At 27.7% G+C, this 23,663-nt stretch overlaps 2 protein-coding genes across 2 annotated transcripts; both read left to right on the top strand.

Annotated features, from left to right (window-relative positions):
• Window positions 1–11,575: 11,575 nt before the first annotated feature.
• On the top strand, window positions 11,576–13,957 carry LOC107261567 (uncharacterized protein OsI_027940). The gene is made up of 6 exons (XM_015721713.2): window positions 11,576–11,731; window positions 12,263–12,449; window positions 12,709–12,862; window positions 12,961–13,001; window positions 13,080–13,230; window positions 13,561–13,957. Exons 1-6 carry the CDS (start codon window positions 11,727–11,729, stop codon window positions 13,662–13,664), a joined length of 642 nt encoding a protein of 213 aa, XP_015577199.2. The 5' UTR covers window positions 11,576–11,726; the 3' UTR covers window positions 13,665–13,957.
• A 6,252-nt stretch (window positions 13,958–20,209) lies between these two features.
• On the top strand, window positions 20,210–23,244 carry LOC8259847 (WD repeat-containing protein GTS1). Its single transcript, XM_002523016.4, has 8 exons — window positions 20,210–20,411; window positions 20,502–20,709; window positions 20,809–20,904; window positions 21,087–21,161; window positions 21,439–21,549; window positions 21,925–22,016; window positions 22,214–22,298; window positions 22,716–23,244. Exons 1-8 carry the CDS (start codon window positions 20,272–20,274, stop codon window positions 23,082–23,084), a joined length of 1,176 nt encoding a protein of 391 aa, XP_002523062.2. The 5' UTR covers window positions 20,210–20,271; the 3' UTR covers window positions 23,085–23,244.
• Window positions 23,245–23,663: the final 419 nt, after the last annotated feature.

The following is a 23,663-nucleotide window of genomic DNA, read 5'->3' as shown; positions in this document are numbered from 1 at the left end:
AAATATGAGTTATGCAATGAATTAACTACAATTAATACATGATATAGTAAATTTTTAAATATCTGTTAAATTATACGGAACATCTTTTAACAATTCTTAACACAAGCATTACCAATACATGACAGTTGGTGAATAATAATATATATATATATATATATTAATAATCATCAAAATCAAAATATATATTATTATTCTCATTCTGTTTGCCCAAAATACAGCTCATTTATTTGATATTTAAATAGAATACATATGAGGGGCTTAGATTGGAACACGTGTTTGTAAAAGGATCGGAGATACTGTTGTGTAATTAAAGTGGAGAAAAATAAAACGTGCTTTTGTCACCGTGTGCATGGATGGACCATGGATCTATTCCGTGACAGAAGGAACTTTGAATCGCCTTGGCTTTTCACTGATTTAAATTTATTGAGAACTACGATTAAATTTATTAATTTTTTTTTATATTTTATAAATTTAATTAAACTCAAATGAATATAATGTGTCTTATTTAATAGCTATATTAATAATCGGCTCATTAAACGTAAAATATTTATATAAAGTACTACATCTAATGAAATTTATAATATTTTTAAATATTATATATATAAATAAATATTCTTATACCTGTTAAAAGTATATAAATTTTAAATTTAGATCTTAAATATTTATATATTACTCATGACTTAATTTATGAGTCTCATAATCTGTTCGTTTAAAGACTAAACTACTAATTTAAAATTACAATTTAATCTTTTAATTTATTATGAAGTATTAAATTCATCTAAAATTAATTTTATTATCAAATTAGAATAAAATTTTATTTTTAGCATAAATTAATCTCAGTTTCTAATTAAAATAATATATTTAATATTCTTTTTACTCTAGTTGTTGTATTTTTTATATAATTTAATTTAAATAAATTTAAACATTTTAAAACTACTTATATTTATAAATTATTATTATTAAACTACTAAATAATTTAATTTTAATTATTAATATAAAATAAATTTTTAATTAAAAATACTTTTATTATTATTTTTATTATATATATAATTAAATTATATAAAAATTAAAAATTAAATTAGATAATCATATTTTAATCTACTGAAATAATCTAGACAAAAAAAAAAAAAAGCTTTCTTGTAGTAAAATAAAATTTTCAAATAGCACTGAGCACTAAAAAGAATCAAACAACAATGACAAACTTCTTCCATCTCCTTCAGCTTTCTTTCCCTTCCAACTCAGTAAATGAAAAAGGACCACTGTAAAACATAACTCGAGAAGGAGCTAAGGAGGGTGGTGCTGTCATTTTGCAAATGTTAAAAACTAAGAAATTTAGAATTTCAAAAGAGAGATTGATAGTATATGCATTGGAGTTGATAAAATTTGGATCGAGTGACCCGAAAGTACAAAGTTTTGGACCTAAATTATTGTAATAGTCTTTTTTTTTTTAATAATTCTTGACACAAGTTCAGAGTATAAATCAAACCTTTGTCTTTTTGTCTTTTTTCTTTTAGCACGTGAAATTTTGCCTGCGTGAGTTCCAAATAGGCAGTAGTAGTCCAAAGAAATTTAAAAGCCTAGAAAATTGAGCAATTCAAACCTAACACAGAAACTACTCCGCCGCCGTAGTTAGCAAAAGATTTTAAACTGACGAGAGTGGATTCCCCGGAGACCAAAGGCAAGAAATTCCTGCAAATGCCTTTTGTGCTGCAAATTTCATTTTAGATCTAAAAGTAGAATAAACAAATCTCGAAAAGCTTTGGATCTCAGGAAAAAGGCAGAGAGTAAAACCTAAATACATATTTTTAGGAGAAGGAAAAGAAAAGAAAATAACACTGAGAAAAGTCTAAAGATTTAGGCGATGAGGTACAATCAATGATGGCAACCTATAATTGTCTAAAGGAAAAGGCAGCCAAAAGAGTTTGACAATATTTGGATTAGAGGATGAGGTAGCAGTGACCGGAACCTACCACCACCACCCTCCGTTTTTCACTTCTATTTTTTTCCTAAAAAGGAAAACAAACATAGTCTATTACACGAAACTAATTTGTTTTATAGATCCGTTCAAATAAATTACTAGATCCCTTTAATTTTAGTAAAATAAATTTAAAATATTAAAATTTTTTAACATGTGTTACTGTAATTAATTATATGTATATTTATTTTTTACATATATAAACTAAGCTCATGTATAACTTTATAATATTTTCATGTTAAATTTATTAGTTGATAAATTATTATCCTAATTTAAAAGGAGTTCTAATTTGAATTATATAATATCTAAAAATTGCATGAAATTTTAATTTGAATATTCGCCTAATGATTGATTAAATGGAGTAAATATACTGTTCAATTATCTGTAGATAGACAAAAGAATAATTACAATTAAAAGTACATACATCTAAATATTTTAATTATCCGATTCGAACACTGAATATTTACTAACGCTTACACATGTATCTACTCTATTAGCAAAATTAAATTTACGGGTGCTTAAATATAATAAAATTAATAGAAATATTTTACGAAAAGTACCCTTTAGATATGGACCGTCATCAATTAGAAATAGGCAAAAACATTAATTTTTCAGCACTTCATCGTACAAATACATTAATTTAACCACTCACCTATATTTGCTAATTAATTCTAAAGACAGGGGCTACCAGCCTACTACCTCGAACCATGGAGAGGGCTCTCCATGTTCTGCATTGGAATATATATATATATATAAAAGAATAATTTAATTTTCTTATAATTTAAATTCGAAGTAGTATAAAAGAAGTGGTAGTTGATTTAAATTGGAGGAAATAATAGATATATGAAAAGAGAAGAGAGAAAGATAGCAAATAAAAGTGATTTAAATTATATAAGATGACAATTTAACTTGGAGGGTTATTACGTAGGGAAAGGGAAAGGGAAAAACATTATCCGGAAACAGTTTTAATGGAAGACAAGTTTAGGGTTTGATGTCATAGATGAGCTCATTCATTCCCCAGCAAAATTGACCAGGAACTAACTAACGATTCCAATTTTGCTTCTCTACTTTTAAATATATGTATAAAAAGAGGCCATAAATGGTCCCTGTCGTTTAATAGAATTTTTGACTGGGGGTGTGGACATGAATTATTTTGAAATTAATGCATAAAAGTACAAAGAGCAAAAACATCAATCCGAGACAGCTTCGTTTTTGGCTATTACTGCAATAAATGCTGGATCACATACTGAATTGTCAAGTGGAGTTTAATTTGAAAGATGAAACGTAGGGACTCGTTTGGCAACGGTGCTAATTGGGGTTTCTTAGATGCGTCCATCCAGTACTGTGTTTCTTTTCTCCTTCTCTCGCCTTCTTTATTGATTGGCTTTATTCAAATTTGTTGCTTCATAACCGTCTTACAATTAAGAAAAAGAATGAGGCAACTGAGATGTGTATAATATAATGTTTTAATTCAAATTATAAACAACAAAGATACTGAAAGAAGTTTAATATTTTTTGGCAAGTCCGCGATGAGGACTGAGTAACTCTTTTAGTCGGTCTAATGATAGCAAAGGAGTAAATTCCGTCACGCTAAGCGGGACCAATAAAAAGGTAATGAGAGTCAGCATTGGTAATAGTTGTCAAAATATAATGTCATGTTTGGTGCATTGTAGCTATCGCTTTTTCTATTTGTTTTACTCACCTGTCTGCCAATCGTATGGCCTCTGTGAGACACTCGGGATTACGTTTGCCCCGTTGATTTTTCCTACAAATATATAAGGGGCAAATTCAACTTATATCCAATAATTGAATATTATTTAAGCCTTATTTTATATAGTTTATTTTTGTAGTTAATGTAATGATTTAGCAATTATTTTGCACTATATGGCTGAGAAACTGCAATTATATATGGCAATTGTTGTTTCTTTTCTTTTGTTTTGTTTTGTTCGGATCAATGTAAATCAAGAAAAAGATTATCAAATTTGAAGAATTTAGTTCCAATCTCATTTACTACGATAAGACGACGATACCTGAAATAATCTATTATATAATTAACTGAATGAGAGTTTAAAATAAATTAAAATTAGATATTAGTCTGTTGTTAAAGCAATTGTTGACAAGACTTAAAGATTGTGGTTCAACCTTGGCTTACCACAAAACACAATTGTTTTGCTTCTTTATTAAATATATATAGTTAGTGTCATATTTTTTTAATTTATATTTTTAAAAATTTATTATTCTATATTAATTAATAGAAATTTATTTTATGTTAATCTAATTATTGATATAACTTCAATTATATACGTGATTCAATTTCTTATATATATTCTTAATTCTTTTTATTCCTATGAAATAAATTTTCACTATGTCATAATCGGTGTAACTTATATCTAATAATTATCAATTGAGTCAGTCTTCACGGATAAATACTTCCTTATGATCTAATTAAGGTAATTAAAATATACCATCATCCTTAATTGATTAAATTTATGGTAATAAATTCTTTATCATATCAAAATCGACGTAATATATGTCTAATAATTTTTAATTGATCCAATTCTCACAAATAAATATTTCACCATTCCCTAATCGAGATAATGAAAAGATATAATTATTTTTATTATTAAGATTTTACTTTTATTTCTCACTATGTTACAATCAATATAATTCATGTCTAACCATTTTCAATTGATTCAATTCTTATGACCAAATACTTAACCATATTACCGTAATTATGATAGAATAATAATTGATGAAAAATATTTAATATTTTATCATAATTAATTGTGCTTATAAACTCATTAACAAACAATATTAATTGGTCACCACTATAATTAACATTTTGATACATAATACCTTTCTTAAATAAATATAAAATTATAAAATATTATAAAAAAGTAAAAATATGATTACATAAAATAGAAGCTATATTAATAGTTACATTCAAATTATCAAGCATAGGTCAATACTTTACAAACAATAAATTGATGTGCATACCATTACCAACAAGTGATATATTTTGTATAAAAAATTATTAAAATAACATTTAAGAATAGAGGCTTGACTTTCTCTTGCAAATATGGAATATGAATATGCTATTTATCATATACTATTATAGGTAACATTAAACATGAATTTACACTAACGTGATACTATAGCAGAAGTTGTAAATGTCTTTATTTATTTATTTTTAAAATAAGAAGTAGAAGTAATGTACCACATATTACTCATGCATATATAGCATAATAATATATCAATTTTATTTGTAGAATTAATTGTAATATTTTATTTATATTTTTATTAGTTAATTTAAAAAATTAATATAAATTTATGTAAATAGTTAAATATAAATTTGAATCTCATATTTATGAATAAATTTATAGAGATTTTTTTTCACAATGTTAAATTGTTAATCAAATGAATTCTCTTAATGTAACATAAATTAAATGAAGTAAGAGAATGAAATATAATTAAATTTAATAAAAAAACTAATATAGTCATTTTATTTATTTAATCAAGCATTAAATATATATTTCTAAAATTTTAGATGGCTAGAATCTATCCATTTAGTACTAATAATTATATTTAGTACTAATAATTATTAAAATAAATTAATTCATTACTCCCATGTAATTTGGAGCAATTTAAACTGTTAATTATTTTCATTATCTTAATATATTTCTTTTCTATTACAGCGAATCACGTGTTAGTCAATAAAGTGACTAATTTAAATTAAATTTAATGTGTCTTTGTCAAAAAGAAAAAGAAAAAGAAAAGAAAATATAATGGTGTCATTATTTGGCATCACGTGACATCCGTGTTATTATTATGTTAAATTTTAATAGTTGAATTATTTATTTTAAATCTCAACCATTTAATTTATTTACTTAAATAAACTATTTGAACAATTGGTTAAAAAAATTAGATATAATTTAAAATAATAATAATAGATAAATAGTCATTTTTAAAAATAATTTATTTCTATTTATTAAATTAAGAATTTTTATTAAATTAAAATAGAAAACTAATATATTTCAATGTATTTTATTTCTAATTCTTTGCTTTTCATTAATACAATCAAATATTTGTTTAAAAATAAAAAATATGCACTTGTTCAATTTTATGAATATTGTTCATATAACTGTATAGATTCTCTAAAAATAATATATTGATGAAGTAATTAATTTATATATATTTATCAAATAATTTTAAATTAAATTATTAATTCATATAAATTATATTTTTAAAATTAATTTGTCACTTATTGTATTTATTATGATATTTATATTATTACATATATAAGAAAGATTAAATAAAATAAATATTAAATTTTAATACAAGATATTTATTGAAAATAAGAGGGTACTATTTCAAAAATGCTAGATGAAGTCCTATTATGATAGGATTATAATAAGTTATGATATATTTTTTATAATAATTGAATAAGAAAAGTTAATTGAAATCAATAAAAATATAGTACAAAGAAATTAAAAATTATTTATTTTTATCTAATTAACTTTTATGATTGAACAGTGAGAATCTTATTTGACACTATTTAACATTAATTAATTTATAGATATGCATTTTAAATTTGATTCATATAAAATTATTTTAAAATTTAAATTCATCGGTTAAAAAAATTATATCATAGATTTTTAATTTTTTTTATGTGTAATAAATTAAATATATAGGATATAAATTTTAATTAACTAATTTTTTATGAAATTTAAAAATATTTTTCATTTTTATATATACTATTTTAATAGAGTAAAAATTTAAAATAAAAATAATTAAAAGAAAAAAATTATCTGCAAATTTTTTTTGAATAAAAGAGATTGAATAATTGATCTAATTTTAATTATAGTAATTTTCAAATAATATTAATATATAAGAATAATTTTTTTTATTATTTATTTTTTCTGGTATTAAAGATACAAATAATTGTAATGTCGGTGTCAAATCACACCAAATGAATTGCCACAGAAGGGATGTCCGTGTCATTATCTTGACTCAGTCTAACAATTAATGAATGCAGTGAACCGGTGGCATGTTCCTCGCCGTCGTTTGCTTGATGTAATGATATAACTATTAATGCATGTGGCACCTAAATATTAATTACCACGTACTATGAATTTTCCAAGCCTTTTCTTTTCAATAACATCATAACGCAAAGAGAAAACGATTTGTGCATCCTAAGGGTCAAATATTAGGAAATTCTTGCACTATTTTAACAGCTTGCCTTCGATAATCTTAAGTTTAAGTTTCCGAAAACAAATATTCAACATTGGACGACATACTCATTGTTTGATTCCAATGAGAAATTTATGTCAACAATGCTCTTCAAAAATCAACAGAATCACATAGGAAACATGAACACATTGCATAGACGGATATTCTTGGTGTGCACTCAAAGTGGGGTTTGAATAGGATGTCGAACTAATATGACTAATTTTAGTTACAGTCACCGATCTAGTCTTCAAAGGTCAATAATGGTTTAGAAATTACTTAATTTTGTAAAATATCATTCTTAATCGTTGATGAATTCCTTTCGACCTTTTCAGCTCAAAAAGGTTTCAAATTATAACAATCATTAATGTAGAATTTTACGAGTTACATTGTAAACTTAAACTCAATGAAATTTGTTTTTTTTAACAATCAAATGAAGGATGACTGAGGTGTCAATTTGTTTACGAGCTTTTAGAAGAAAAGGAATGTGATTTGCTTGTATACCACAGGATACCTCGGCAGGATTTGCCTGAATCATCACCTGACAAAATTCATGAAATGGAGCCCATCATATTGACCAGCTTCAGAATAGCAAAGGAAATGTAAGTGCCTAGTATAAATGCTCATCAATCCATCCTTCTCGTTTGCTGTAGACTTCTTTTTTCTCTCTCTCTTCTTTCTTTTTCCTTTTTTTTTTTTTTTCTTTTTTCCCCAATGAATCAAGGCAGACTGAGCACATGTTACATTCATAAGTCAACTTTAAGAAATTTTTGTCCGGAGATGTTATATGTTACTATTTATATATTAAATTAATAAATAATTAATATATATTTATTAATTTAAATTTATAAAATATACGACAATCATCTAACTCAAAATGTTAAATACTCATATATTAATATTATTTTTCTATTAATTGTAGTGTATACACCATATTTAAATAAAAAATTATTAAATTCTACATTCATAAATGATAATTTCTACTATTTATAGCAATGACTATAATTTTTTTTTTATTACAGAAAGTAAAGGCTCAAACTTGAGCCATTCACCCGAGTTTTGTAGCACTATGGAAATATCGAGTTTTAACTATTCATTTTTAATATGAATAATCACAATGTTTTTATTTCATTACTATTCATTTACTTTTTTAAAACATTAAATATTTTTCCTAGAAAAGATTAAGTGTTTATTTTAAACTAAATTTGAAATAAATTTTCAAAATTTGATTGCCAATCACAGCTAAGGAGACATTGGGCTTTTGATCAATTTTGTTTACTGCAACTCCCATTTCTGAATTAATGCTTAAGTGGAGCCTGGCTTTTGGGCCTGTCTTTAATGCAGTCCAACTCGTTTTACCATCACACTGCTTTTCCCATAATCAATTATGCTCAAGCTTTTCTTCTTCCTTTTTTTAAATCCAGAAAGTCCTTAATCATAATTTGTTATTATTGTCAATTAAAGCAAAGTTCAATTCAGTTCAATGTTTGTGCTATATAATGCTGATAGGATCACTAACCTCTTCATCAGTCCATAAGTTATGTTTCGTTCCAGGGTTAAATCCAATGCACATCACTTGGATATGTATTTTATCATCACAACACTATTTACTCTTTTAATTGTTCTCTAATTATAGAAAATATTCAAGCATGAAGAAAGATACGTTTTTGGCTTTGGCTCTGTCTCTGTTGTTGTAGTTTCTTTTTAATGTTCAAATTCTATATTTACTATCCCTTTCTTTCCTTCGTTGCATTCTATTTTGAGGTATAAGAAAAATGAGAAATTGAATTGTACTAAAGGGTAAAATATATCAGAGGGTTCTCTTCCATAGCTTTAGAAAACTGAATTCGTTCAAACTTGTTTGTAAAATAGAATATTTTTACTTTATGTGTAAATATCTTATGGTATAACCGTCCCTAGGAATAGGCTCTTTTGTTATAACCGCTCATGTATAAATACTGTCCCTTACTCATGAATAAAACTTAAGCTTCTTTCAATTCTCTTAAACCTTATCAAAATATACCTGTTGAAAGATCTCGTAAATAATTGTGATTATGTACCATATTTGCTATACTCTATATTTAGAGGTTTATGAGCTGTATTAGTAATCTTAGGAATCAATATTTATTTTCTTCTATATTAGGGTAGTTAATTGAATAATATATTTCTCCTTAATTAGGGAGATTAGCTGCATTTTTTGTTCCTAGTTAAACTCTTTAAATACCTGTACATCAATATAGAAAAATTAATTCAGCCTTCTTATATTTTTGTTCACTGTTTTCAATACCCTTCCTTACCCTTCCGTTTAATTTGTATTTTTCTTTCCAAAGAGAGATATAAGCCTACCTTGCCTTTCTTTACACCCTCCTTATATCTCCATCTAAGTAGGCCCTTATCAACTATTGCCACCAAAGAAGAAAAAGGAGGCAATAAGCACAATAAAATACAGGGAATTAGAAGTTGGAGTATGAAGAGGACACCTAAACTGAATAAACCTAAAAATTAGCCACCAAAATGCAAAAGGACCGTCTACAGAGCATCATGATCTTCGGTATATATATCTTTATATATTATGTCGTTTCTTAAATGAAGTGCTTCTAGCTAAGCTTTGTTTTCTTTAGGGTTTTTATTATTTTGGTTTTCTTAATGATGTTTAATTGCCTCCATTTCTTTTTTGTTGAGCTCTTTGGATAGTGCAGGTTGAAGGTTTAAAAGGGATTCAAATAAGAGAGAGGTTATGATCTTTATTGGTAGAACAATATTTAAAAAGTATTCCTTTCTAATTCTATTTATGGCATTAGCAGAATCGAAATTATTTATCTTCTCTTATCATTGAAGTATAATTTTGATTTACCTAATTCATCAATGCTTTTGAAAGATTGATGATTCTAAGAGTATTCGTGGATCGAGTTGATCGGTTTAGAAGCTATATGTCAATCTAAACTGTTTTGGTCGAATTGTACTTATCTAAAACCAAATCTAATATTTGAAATTGAAAGTTCGACTTCATCGTTTTTTAATCGGATTTGGTTTCAAAAATAAAATCCAAAATTAAATTCTAGCAACAATGTGAAATAGTAAACACAAAATTATAGTACATAATCACTAATATAGCTAGAAATTTTGTATTATATGAAACAATATTAATTATAAATAGTTAAAGACTAGTACTGTGCTTATACATTCTTTATAATTAAACTATCCAAGATGATAAAAAAAAATTACATGAAAAGATTATAATATATTCACAAAATTTAACTAGCTAATAAATGTCAAACAAAATGAGTTTTAATAGCATTATAGAAGTAACCAACACTAAAAATAGCACTATATTATAAAATAATAAAATATGAACTTATCAATTAATCCATAGTTGATAATAAAAAGTAATTATTTCAGTAAATAAGCTACTAGCATAGTTATTTTTATGTGCACTAGTAAATTTAGCAAAATATACATCATTAAAATTACTATGTTTAAACCATTCAAATAACGAAAAAAGTTACGAGTTAGTAAAAAAAAGCAGCTTTATAAACAAAAAATCATGTCTTATACGTGGATTTAAACTTTTTAACTTTACATTGAATTGGATCAGATTTTACTATATTTTTTAAATCCAAAATTGGACCTAACTGATTTTTAATTGGTTTTGAATATTTTCAAATTATTTCTAAATCAAAACAGTTTATATTAAATATTTTTTCAATTTTTATTGAATCTTTTGAATTGGTTATATTACCGGTTTGATTGAACTCCATGATAGTAGAGTCAGAGATCTCAGGGGTAAATGAAAATGAATTTTTCGGATATTAGACCCATGTTTAATTTTACTTTTTTTTTTAATGGATTTATTATTTTATTATCTTTTTTTTTTCTATTTCTAATTGGACTTTGGCCCTAGAAATGCAATTGTTTTTCCTATTTCTAATTGGGCTTTGGCCCTAAAAATCGCAAAAGATGGTGTTCTAATTTTTTATAAAATTGATAATATTATACTAGAAAGCAAATAATTAATTTAAAAGAGAACACGACATTTATATTTTAAATGAGAAAAAAAAAAATCAAAATCAAGTATTTAGTCGAAACTGTGAATCAAACTAAAATTAATCATTTCTCGAAAAGAAAAAGAAACACTAAAATTAACCACAAGTGATCCTGAGCCCATTTAATCCATAACAACTTCAAAGCTCCCTGCATCTTATCATTTTAAACCGTCCGATTTAATCAACTACTTAAAATGCACTTATTTTAATAAATGATCATCCAATAACAAGCCACCCCGGATTTAAAAACATGCAGTACAGGTCTAAGCGCGCACACGGAATAAAGGAATGGAAAAATCTAGTAGAAAGTACTAGAAATAGAATAAAGAAATGATGCTACTCACGCTTTTATTATTTCTTTATTGTGCCTATAAAAACCCCTTATACAACACTGCCCTTTTACTTCTCTCTGCGTCCTCTGCTTTCTAGGGTTTTAAACATTTTACTTTCCTTTTCAAGGCAAATTGAAAAAGGGAAAAAAAATGAGGTAAGCTTCTATTCTTCTCTCTGATTTCTTTCATTTTAAGAGTTGACTCATTTATTATGACTGATTATCTCTTGAAGCAATTAAATGTTTTTGGGGATTTTGTTTGGGAGGTCCTTTACTCTAGGTGGCATGTGTTGATTATCGATTTCGATCTGTTTCTCTGAGCGTCTGGTGTTTGATACTCAATGCTTGCGACTGTTTTTGATTTTCGTTTCAGTCGAGGCTCTGCTACTGAAATTATTTTTCAAACTGTTTTTGAGGGTTTTGTCGAGGTTTAAGGGTATAATTGTAACCATTTTGGTTAGTTTGTTAGGGTTACGAGACAAGAACTGTCTCATTTTTTTTTTTTTTTATGTTAATAGTTGCTTGCTTAGATTGTTGATATTAAAGCATATAGTATGATTTTCCCTAACAGTAGGGAAGAAACATACGCTTATTTTAGGGTTTAGTTCTCTTTGAAGGTTATTATCTTTTTTATTATTATTTTTTTCCGATTTTGCTTCGACTTAACAAAGCTTTTGTTTTTCTAAGTCGTCATCCTGAAGTGAAGTGGGCCCAGAGGTTGGACAAAGTTTATATTACAGTGCAATTGCCAGATGCCAAAAATGCAAAGGTCAATCTTGAGCCAGAGGGCGTCTTTACATTTTCTGCTAGTGCTGGAGCAGATAACAAGAGTTATGAAGTTAAGTTGGAGCTCCATGATAAGGTCAATGTAGAGGTAAAATGCTTTCCACACTCTAAAACACTCACTACTATAGTTGTCATGATTATGGGCTCATGCTTCTTTAGAGCAAATGAATATTGTTCTGGGGTGGCATGATCAACGGAAAATAACTTGAATTTAATGGCTGTGAATGTATATGTAATGTTATCGGTGTGTTCTTAAATTTTGTTGGTTCGGTTGTACTTCAGTTAGACGGGTCTGATCATTTTGTTCTGTTTTGCTTATCCTTTTTTTCCCCTCTGTGATTATGTAGGAAAGCAAAATTAATATTGGGGTCAGGAGCATATTCTGCATCTTGGAGAAGGCAGAGAAAGGATGGTGGAAGAAACTGTTGCGTGGAGATGGCAAGCCACCACACTATGTCAAAGTAGATTGGGATAAATGGGTAGACGAAGATGAAGATGAAGGTAAGTCTAGACAATGTCTTTTAATTCCGAAGAGTTTGCGTCAAACTTGATGAATGCTAATATGGTTCTATTTTGGTGATGGCATCTGGGTTGGTTAGGTCCTGGCGCTGGCTTGGACTTGGGAGGGATGGATTTTTCAGTAAGTATTAGCTCACTTTTCTGAATGTTTGCTTTGGCATATGTGATCATTGTTCTAATTCCTAGATGTTTTGTGCAGAACTTTAATATGGGAGACATGGGAGGAATGGGAGGCATGGGAGGGATGGGAGGTATGGACATGGGAGGCATGGGAGGCATGGGAGGGATGGGAGGGATGGGAGGTATGGACATGGGAGGCATGGGTGAATTTGATGACAGTGATGATGAAGGTAAGATTGCTTTCAGGATGTTATAAATGATGGATTATTGGTGTTGAACATTTTATGATTTGGAGAGTTGTTGAACTTGTAGTAGTGGTAAATATCTCTTAGGGATGTATTTCTTTCCATCATTCTTAATAACTTGCCTATTTAATGAATTTGTTAATAAGAAACTAACAACTGTTATCTTCTGATTTCAAACTATACCATTCAGCTTATTCATATGTCAAGCTATGTCTTATTACAGTGAATCCCTGCGAGTTCTAGTCATTTGCTGTTCCATGTAATTTTCAATTTCATTTGTATTGATATGATTGTTCATTTGCATTCTAACTGTAGATCAAGAAGTGTCAAAGCCTGACAGTGCAGAAGGAGCACCTGCGAAGGCAGGTGAACATGGCAGTGATCTAGAAGAGAAAAAAGAAGCTGCACCAAGCACATGATTGTGTTAGCTGAAGTTGTTATTTTACTGAATGATAGTTGTGCTTAAAATTTTCGGTATTGATGACAATATAATGAGTATCCTTTTGGCTTAGCTGAGCGCCTAAATCTTTCGGGATGGCAAAACCTTAGTTTCTGTCTTATGGATAGCTGAAAATCATCTTTAACTTGGGTTAGAATGTTGTACTTTTAGCTAGCTATGCTCCATGGATGATTATTTGAACTAGATACTGTTATTGTTCATTGTTTTTCTGCCAGCTATATGTTATGAGCAAGTCTTTTACTTATTTGCTTAGTTGACTTTGCCATCACCACTGCTTTTTATCTTCCTATCATCTGGTGGAGTAGATTGGGCGAGTGTGGTTTGTTGTTTGTTTCTGAAACCCTTTGAAGCCATAGTCTCCAGACTCGGTCGAGCATGTGAAAACGCATATGCCTCGTTCAAATTCTCTTCTCTTCTCTTGGGGTAATACTTTTCATATGATGTCGGATGCGTAGATTATTGACGGCAATCCAAACACATAATTTAAACTGTCAAATTGCTTCTGAATTTCGTCCGTCTATATGGTAACTTAAGCAGAGAACTTGAAAGATGTCTAGTAGATATTGGCCCAAATTCCGACAAAGTTTTGGTTGTGGTCGAAGGTTCAATTGACTTCTAGGAAATTGTTCCCGCACGAGTCAGCAAGTCAAACCGTGAGAAACTTAGAATCGGATCCAACTTCTGATTCATTCACAAAATTAAGGGGGCGTTTGTTTTTGTTTAAGTTTTCTGTTTTTTTTAAAAAAAAAAAAAATAAATAAATGGAATTTATTTGTTTAAAACTGATTAAATTTCTATTTTAATTTTTTTTTTTTAAAACCGTCACTTAAAACAAAAAACATATTTTAAGAAACCATAAATGGTTTATGATATTTGAAATCATACTAATAAGTTTATTTGACTTCTTAGAAATTTAATGTTATAAATTTTTTCATTTTTACCGAATATAAAAAGTCATTTATATCATCTTAAAAGAAAAATCGCATCTCAAGAAAATTACTAAGTGGTATGAATATTGCAGTTATAATAAAAGAATTTAAAGCAAGAGTCTTTCTAAGAAGAAGAAGAATTTGGATGTGTCTATAAAAATCTCTTTTATTTAAGCCATTGCTAAGATAAATTTTCTAGATTATTATTATTATTTTTTATTTTCCATTTTTATTAACACTCTTGATATGCTCTGTTGTTTTCTTTTTTATTCCGTTAATTAATTAAGTTTTAATTTATATTCAATTAAATAATAAAGAAAATGAGAAAAGAAAGCCAAAAGAAGTGTTATGTGAAGAATAAAAGAAAAGAATGAATGGGTAAAGACGAATGGAGAGAGAAGAAGAGAGACTGTGCTGCTGTTTTGAAAAGAAATAATTCCCTCTTTGCTTTATTTTTTAGTTTTCTTGTCTTCTTTCTTATCTAGTGGTAATTAGTTATTATTATGTATATGCTGGACAGTTCTTTCTTTTTTCTTTTGCATCTGGATTTTCTTAAAAAGAGTAAAATAATACAGGTTTTATTTTCTATGTTTGTATTTCTTTTCAAGTATTATGTGTAAATGTGGTTTGTCTTATTTATTTTTGTACTTTTAAATAAATTTGTATCAACACTTAATATTGCAGATATATTTGGCTCCTGTGAGTTAATTTGATTTTTGTAGATAACAAGCTTATGTGATGATAATGTTAAGTTGAGATTAGTCAAGGGTTTCAGAAAGCTGAAGATCATTTTATATCATTAATATACAAGAAAAACTATTACGTTCACTAGGAAAAGATGAAAAAAAACTGGAAAGAGTTATATTCAAAGTAGATAAAAGAATTTTAATAAACTTATTAAAGAGATACAACTCCATAACATGATAAATTACTACAATTGATGATATTTGACAAAATCAATTTAAGGTTCTTATAGTATTGCATATAGATAAGTTACATATTAACTCCTTCTTCTTTTTATAATTATAATTAAATTAGGCGAAGAATCATGCTAGGAGATTTTAAAAAGAAACTATGTAAAGAATATAACAAGTTATGCTTGATTTATAGGGATACAACTGCCACTGGAGCTCATGCTCATGCTTCAATAAGCAGTCCCTCTATTAGTGTGACGATTCAAATGAAGAAGGTGATAGTAATTTTTTAGAAGCAGAAAAACTAAGAACTTAATGCTTCAGGAAATAATAATCATAAATCAAGAGAGCAAAGCCTTCACTATGATAGGAAAAAATTAGAATTAATTGAAATGAAAATAAACTCAGAAATATCCTCAAATAGGGTTAGCGATCAAAGTCAAGTGCTTAAATGTACTTAATGAACTTGAAGGAATTAATGGGAATTCTTATGATGATTTAATGTGGAGAATATTTGAGCCAATTTTTAGCTAGCGTTAGAATTTCAAATTGTTTTGTTTTTAACTTTATTCACTTTAGTTATTAATTATTTATGAATGTTATTTTAATATTTGATCATGTATAAAGTTATAATAAAATTATGGACTTTTTTATTTTTTTTGGTTTATAATTATTATTTTATTTTATAAAATTACTAAATGTGATAATTTTGTATATGCATTATATACATATAACATCAACCATATTTTTTCATGATGTTAGGTTTTGCTTTTCAAGAGATTAAGGTATGGATTTAGGAGAATTTCTTTCGGATTCAGACGAGGAGATTGAGTAAGTGGTAACTATTTACTTAAATGCAGAATGTAGTCCAACGTATCAAGAAAAACATCAACTACAAAAGATATCAAAACTGACTAGTCATGAATGGATTGCTGAAGTATTAAATGGTCATCCAAAAACATGTTATGAATTGTTTCGAATGGAAAAGCATATATTTATTAATTTATGCAAAGAATTGAAAAAAAAAAAAAACAATTTAAAGGATTCAAAGTTTATTTCAGTTCAAAAGCAAGTGGTTATCTTTCTCATAATAATAGGTCAAATGAACGACATCGATTTGTTGGAGACATATTTCAACCCTCAATACAAACAATTTCTAAGCATTTCAATAAAGTATTATATACTATTTGTTCACTTGCAAAGTACATAATTGTTTCTCCCTCGTTTGATGATACACCTCCAAAAATAGAGTATGATCGAAGATATTATTCAATTTTTAAGATAAAACCTTTTATCTATTCTTTCATTAATTGCTAGTATTATCGAATAATTTTAGATTAATATAATAATTTCTAATTTATATTATGAATATTAGAGTTGTGCAGGAGTTATTGATGATACCCACATTTGTGCACGTGTTCCAATGAATCAACAAATTCCATATTGTGGAACAAAATGAACCAACTCAAAATATTATATGTGCTTGTTCAATGTGACATGCGATTTACTTTTGTTATTGATTGGATGGCAAGGAATAATAAATGATGCGAGAAAGTAGTCAGCTAGAAATAAATTATCAATGCCACCACGAAGTAAAAATTATTTAATTGATTTTGGATATACTAACATGCCTAGATTTTTTTCACAATATCGAGGAGAACGTTATCATTTATGTGACTATAGATAGGGGCAACATCCACAAGGTCCTGAAGAATTATTTAACTATAAGCATTCTTCATTAAGAAATATCATTAAATGATATTTTAGAGTGCTGAAAGCACGATTTCCTATTCTTAGAGACATGCTTTTATATAAATTCAAGCATTAAAAATATATCGCTCTTATTTGTTTTGTGGTCCATAATTTTATTAGAATGCAAGGACATATAGATGCTTTGTTTATGGAATATGCAAATCATAATATCGATCTTGAGGACAATCAGAGAAATGAAGCATATGAAAACATTAATATTGGTTCAAGTCAACCTCGTCGGATGAATATTGCTCGTGATCGAATAATAGAAAATTTATAGGAAGATTATATTAATCAATGATTTAATACACTTCTTAAATGAAAATTATATTTTTTCTATTTAGTTTGTTGAAAATATTTTTGTTTATTTTTTAATTTCTTTTAAGTGTGGATTTCTCTTAATTTATAAATAAATATATTTATTTATATAATAAAAATTTAATATTTTGATATTATTGTTAATAACTTTATTGTTATTATATCTTTAAGTACTTGTCATAGTGATAAAAATTTAAACAGTTTCTAAAAAACAAATAACAAAAATTAAAAAACAATTTATAGTTTTTAAAAAATAAAAAATAAAAAATAATAACAAACAACCCCTAAATGATTTTATGATTCTCAAAATATCAATTACGATTTTTTTAAAAATTCTACAATTTAATACGCCAACTGAAATATATATATATATATATATATATATATATATATAAATTTTGAGACCTAAAACTTTTTGACACGTAGAATTTTTATTTTGGCATGTGTACTATTTTTGACATATAGGATTCAAGCTTATGAATTAATAAATTATATTTCTAATTAAATATTGACTCTAATTTTAAAAAATAGTATATTTATTATATTTTAATATTATATTAATTAATACATAGTTTTATAATGAGATAATAATACTAATTTTATTCTAAAAATAACGTGTTAATTATATTTTAATATTATATTAACTAATAAATAGTTTCTTAATCAGATAATAATACTAATTTTATTCTAGGAAATAATATATTAATTATATTTTAATATTATATTAATTAATACATAGTTTTATAATGAGATAATAATACTAATTTTATTCTAAAAATAACGTGTTAATTATATTTTAATATTATATTAACTAATAAATAGTTTCTTAATCAGATAATAATACTAATTTTATTCTAGGAAATAATATATTAATTATATTTTAATATTATATTAACTAATAAATTAGTTTTTAATTAGATAATAATTCTAATTCTAAAAATAGCATCTTAAATTATATTTTTAATATTATATTCAACAATAGATTAATTTTTTAATTATACAATAAAATTTTAATCCTAAAGATTAGTAATGTTAATTATAATATTAAATTATATAATATTGAAATTAATTGATAAATATTCCTAAAATAATTTTTATATTATTGTACCAATAAAATTTTAAAATTTTAAAAATAAAAAATATCTAAAAATAATTAGTTTGCTATTATTTTTTTAAATATTATAAATTAATATTAAATATTAAAAAATTGATTAAATTGTATCTATCAACTTAATTTTATAATCAAAGTAATAATAGCGGTTGTACAATGCACGGATGAGCAATTAGTTTTATATTAATATGGCAACTCGAACACAAATTGCTCTAGTATGTGTGAAAATAAATTGCCACTTTGGAGCTACAATGGTAACGTCATTTGCTAAAATTTAACCCTGATCTTAAAAATTTAATTTATTTTTTCGGAGATGTTTTATTTATTTATGTTTTAAGGACTAAATAGTGTGTTTAACATCTTGGCGTTAATTCAAGGTTTATGAGTTTTAATTTTTGGGCAGTAGTTTACGAGTTTTCAGAGTAATTTATTGTTCTGTGTCATATCAATACTGTCTGGCCAAATTTAAAATTATTATATTAAATTGTAAGAATTCAAATATTTATGATTAACATTGTCAAAATTTTATTAAATTTCTAAAATATATTAAAATTATAGACTTTATTTATAGTCAACGCTTTGTATTTCGGTATTTGGGAGATTATTTTTTTAAGATAAAATTAAAAATATTATCATATGGTTTGATTTTTTCACTTGAGAGATGGAAATATTTTTTGTACCAAATGAGTACCATGTGTTTTATTTTCTTAACATGTTTTAAGTATGTATTTATATTTTTATTATTTAAAATATTTATGCATGTATTTAATATGAGCTATTATTAAATTATAATTTTATAAACAATGTGATATCTAATATAAGCTATTATTAAATTATGATTTTCTAAACAACATCTAACAAAGTATCAAAGAATTTATAAATATGGTAAAATTTTATTTAAAAAATCATTTCTTAAATTTAATTAAAATTAAAAAATTATATGTTTAATAATTTTTATAATTATAGATATTTAATTGAACGCTAAATTAATTATTACATCAAATATTTAAATTTTTATTAATATTTATAATTCAAAAAATAAAAAAAATAAACGCAATTAAAAAAAATAAAACACATATTATTCCTTTAATCTGAAAAATATCTCTATCCTTTAAATATAAAAGTGTTAAACCGCATAATTATTTTTTAAATTTTATCATATTTTTTATACGTCTAGAACTAGCTTTTAAATAGAAATTCAACTTTCTTCTCAGCATTTTTAACTCATATTTATATTCTGAAATAATAAAAAATCTAAGATTTATATTTTGACTTACAATTGTAAAATGATACCCTTAGAATTTTAAAATAAAGGAATAAAAAAATAAATGATTTAGAGAAACAAATCCAACCTGAAATGTCAAATTCGTATTGATACACTATCTATGATGACTCAGCGGGAGTCGATTTGGCGGAGGGAAACAGATAATAATACTATAATAGTATGGTGAGGTTAACCACAGAGCATAAAAACCTAAAACCCTCAACGTATCTTTCCATCCAGCAGTCGGTAAGACATTCCTCTGCTTTGGAGCAGCAGAAATGGAGGAGGCGATGGAGGTAGAAGTGGAGCATCCAAATCCAAATCCAAATCCAAATCCAAATTGCGCAAAGCGATTTGGACTCAAGAGCTGCTTCCAAACAAACTTCGGCGACGACTACGTTTTCCAAATCGTCCCAAAGTATGTAGCTGTTTACCTCTCTTGTCTTGTACTAATCAATTTCTAGTATTCAGTGCATAATTTCTTGCGCATTTCTTGATAAAATGGAAGGGCTGACTGCTCTACAATGGCGGTTTCGTTATCCACCTACGCCGTCAAGCTCTACTCTCCGCTGACCGGTCAATACCAAGGAGAATGTAAAGGTCACTACGACACTATAAATCAAATTGCTTTCTCTGCTTCATCCTCCCCGCACGTGTTGCATTCCTGCTCTTCTGATGGTACCATGAGAGCTTGGGACACTAGAACCTTCCGTCAGGCACCTTCCTCTCTCTCTCTCTCTTAATTACATCAAAAATAGGAATCTCATTTAATGCGTGTATTTAGTTCAGTTTTGTTTGATTATCACTTTTTCTAGGTTTCCTGCATTACTGCTGCTGCTTCTCAAGAGATATTCAGCTTCTCGTTTGGAGGCTCTACTGATAATCTTCTTGCTGCTGGTTCTAAATCTCAGGTTTATATGTGTCTGTTTTCTTTTCTTGTCATTAGCTTCAGTTAGTATCTTAGTTGAGGAAAGTAACTTAAGAGCATTACGTTCTTCGGTTACCTTATATCTACTACTTTAGTTTATGTTGTTGCTTGTTCCTTTCTTCTTTATTTTCTTTTCTTTAATTTTTTTTTTTAATTTTAAATAAGATACTCTTCTGGGATTGGAGGAATAAGAAACAGGTCGCATGTCTGGAAGAATCACACACCGATGATGTTACTCAGGTTTTGTTATTATTAGTTTTTTAATTTCTCCTTTTCATTGCAAATCTTCATTAGTTTGATAATGCAAGAACTTCGTGATGGAATGTTCCAGAACTATTAGTCGATCCGACACCGATTGCTCACTTGAGTTGTCAGTGACTTCCCGTACAGATTTGTCAATTCTGATGTATTTTGAGATGCCTCGTAGTGTTTATGCGGTGAAATTTTATGGCTGTATGTGAAGTCATCAATGAAAGATGGGCTTAATGTGTTTCCTGTATTACTCCATCTATTTTAGGTGCATTTTGTACCTGGGCACGGAAACAAGCTTCTTTCTGCCTCTGTAGATGGGCTGATGTGTATATTTGATACTAATGGGGATATCAACGATGATGATCATCTGGAATCAGTAAGTTCTAGAGCATTATTATCAGTATTCTTTACCTTATTCCTACTTCTATTATTTTTATTAGTTTCTGGAGAAAACAAATTGCATGCCCTCAAAATTACGGAATGAGCAGGCTTATATAAGTAATTGATTAACCAATTAAGTACCTGTTATCATATAGCATGTCCTTGAAATTAATCTTGCTTGCCGCTGAACATTTCTGTTGAACTATTGAGAGATAATTGTATAAACTGCTTCTTTTCATCGATCTGTGCAGTTTCCCTTACTATTTAAAGACTGCAATGCCTTAATTTAACGAGTTCAGTTAGTCTCATGAAACTGCCATCTTTCTTGTCCCGGAGATATTTGATAAAGTGAATTGTTAAATTCTTGTAGGTAATTAATGTAGGAACTTCAGTTGGTAAGGTGGGATTTTTTGGAGAGAACTATCAAAAGCTATGGTGTTTGACACATATCGAAAGTTTAAGGTATCTGGTTTTTGTGAGAATTGCAAGATGAGTTTATTCTGTTAAACAGTATAAATGGTGACGCATACTACAATCAAGACATGCTCTCGACATTTCTATACAAAATCCAGCACTTGTACTAGTCCCACCTGTAACATGGATCATCTTATTTTATTTTTATTTTTATTCTTTTTAACTCATTGACAAACAATTTTCAGCATTTGGGACTGGGAGGATGCAAGAAATGAAGCAAACTTGCAGGAAGCTCGCTCAATGGCGTCTAAAAATTGGGCATTAGATCATGTGCGTTTTTCTCTTCCATTGAATTTTTTTTTTTTCGTCATGTTCTTTTTGTAAATAAGTAAATCTCTTTTCTTCATACAAATGCAATTTTTGCTTTGTTATATGTGACCTGCATCATAATAATATTTATATGGTTGCAATAGAATGAAGCCCTTCAAAATTATAGATGCTTAACAACTGACTACCTGTTAATTTCCAAGAGAAGAAAGAGTTGCGAACTCGGTTCTTCCACAAGTATGTTTCAGTTGCATGGTATTTGCTTCTTTAAGAAAAGAAGTGCTGCTATTTGAAGACTTAAGGGGTTTCCATGTTCTGTATACGAGTAATTTTTGTCTCGAATTTTTAGATGTGTAACCTTTTGAATACAAAAGATCAATGACTATTTCCTACAACTTAACAATTCTCAGTTCTTGGCAGATTGATTATTTTGTCGATTGCCATTACCCTGGAGAAGGTGAAAGTTTATGGGTGATTGGTGGGACTAATGCTGGTGCTCTAGGTTACTTCCCTGTAAATTATAGAGGAGGGGCCGCAGCAATTGGATCTCCAGAAGCAATCCTTGAGGGTGGCCATTCAGGCGTTGTGAGGAGTATATTGCCCCTGTCAAGCTTGAAGGGTGGACCTGCTCAGAGCCAAGGAATTTTTGGATGGACAGGTGGTGAAGATGGTCGCTTGTGCTGTTGGTTATCTGATAATTCTGCAAGGATAGATCGCTCTTGGATGTCGAGCGCACTGGCTATGAGATCCTCAACATCTCGCAAGAAAAATAGGCATCATCCATACTAGTAAAACCTTGCCTCATTATAGTTTTTGCAATATATCTTGTTTTTCTTTTTTTCAGAATTGCTTTCTAATTATGATATTAGCTTGTTTTACTCCCCGTTTAGTTCAAGATGTAAATTGTCACTGGTTAATGAAATCAAAGTTGAAAATTTTACCTCTTTAACCACCTGCTAGCCCATTATGGATGAGTTGCCCATTTAATTTACTTATTTAGCCTCGTTTACGTTTCATGACGATCTCCAGCGTGGAAGTAAGTAGACAGGACTGCAGACAAGTCTGGATTCAGGCTTGAACTGGTCCAGCATCGCCTTAAACTCAACTAGAAATGGAAATGGAGTTACGGCTGGTCTAGTTTGGAACTGGTCTAGTTTCATTTCTCCTTTGAAAAAATTGAAATGGAATTGCCAAACTAGTTCCAGTTCGACCACACATACAATAAAAATAATTAAAGTTGTTTAAAGGATGAATAGCAGCCCAAGGTTGCCAGTCAGCCTCAAAAGATTGCAAGGGTACCATGCCATCTATATAAAGATTTCTTTTTAAATTTATTCTTATAAAACCCAGTTCAGAATGGAATGAACC

The sequence above is a fragment of the Ricinus communis genome, chromosome 1 (genome assembly GCF_019578655.1).
Source record: "Ricinus communis isolate WT05 ecotype wild-type chromosome 1, ASM1957865v1, whole genome shotgun sequence".
In the NCBI taxonomy this organism is placed as follows: domain Eukaryota; kingdom Viridiplantae; phylum Streptophyta; class Magnoliopsida; order Malpighiales; family Euphorbiaceae; genus Ricinus; species Ricinus communis.
The sequence above is the reverse complement of the archived record's forward strand: the minus strand, read 5'-3'. Positions and strand labels throughout refer to the sequence as shown.

Coding starts and splice junctions, on each gene's coding strand:
- LOC107261567 (XM_015721713.2), top strand. Junction 12,450..12,708: donor ATGATAAGGTCAATGTAGAG/GTAAAATGCTTT, acceptor GTGATTATGTAG/GAAAGCAAAATTAATATTGG. Junction 12,863..12,960: donor AGACGAAGATGAAGATGAAG/GTAAGTCTAGAC, acceptor TGGGTTGGTTAG/GTCCTGGCGCTGGCTTGGAC.
- LOC8259847 (XM_002523016.4), top strand. CDS start 20,272: ATGGAGGAGGCGATGGAGGTAGAAGTGGAGCATCCAAATCCAAATCCA. Junction 20,412..20,501: donor GTTTTCCAAATCGTCCCAAA/GTATGTAGCTGT, acceptor ATAAAATGGAAG/GGCTGACTGCTCTACAATGG. Junction 20,710..20,808: donor ACACTAGAACCTTCCGTCAG/GCACCTTCCTCT, acceptor CACTTTTTCTAG/GTTTCCTGCATTACTGCTGC.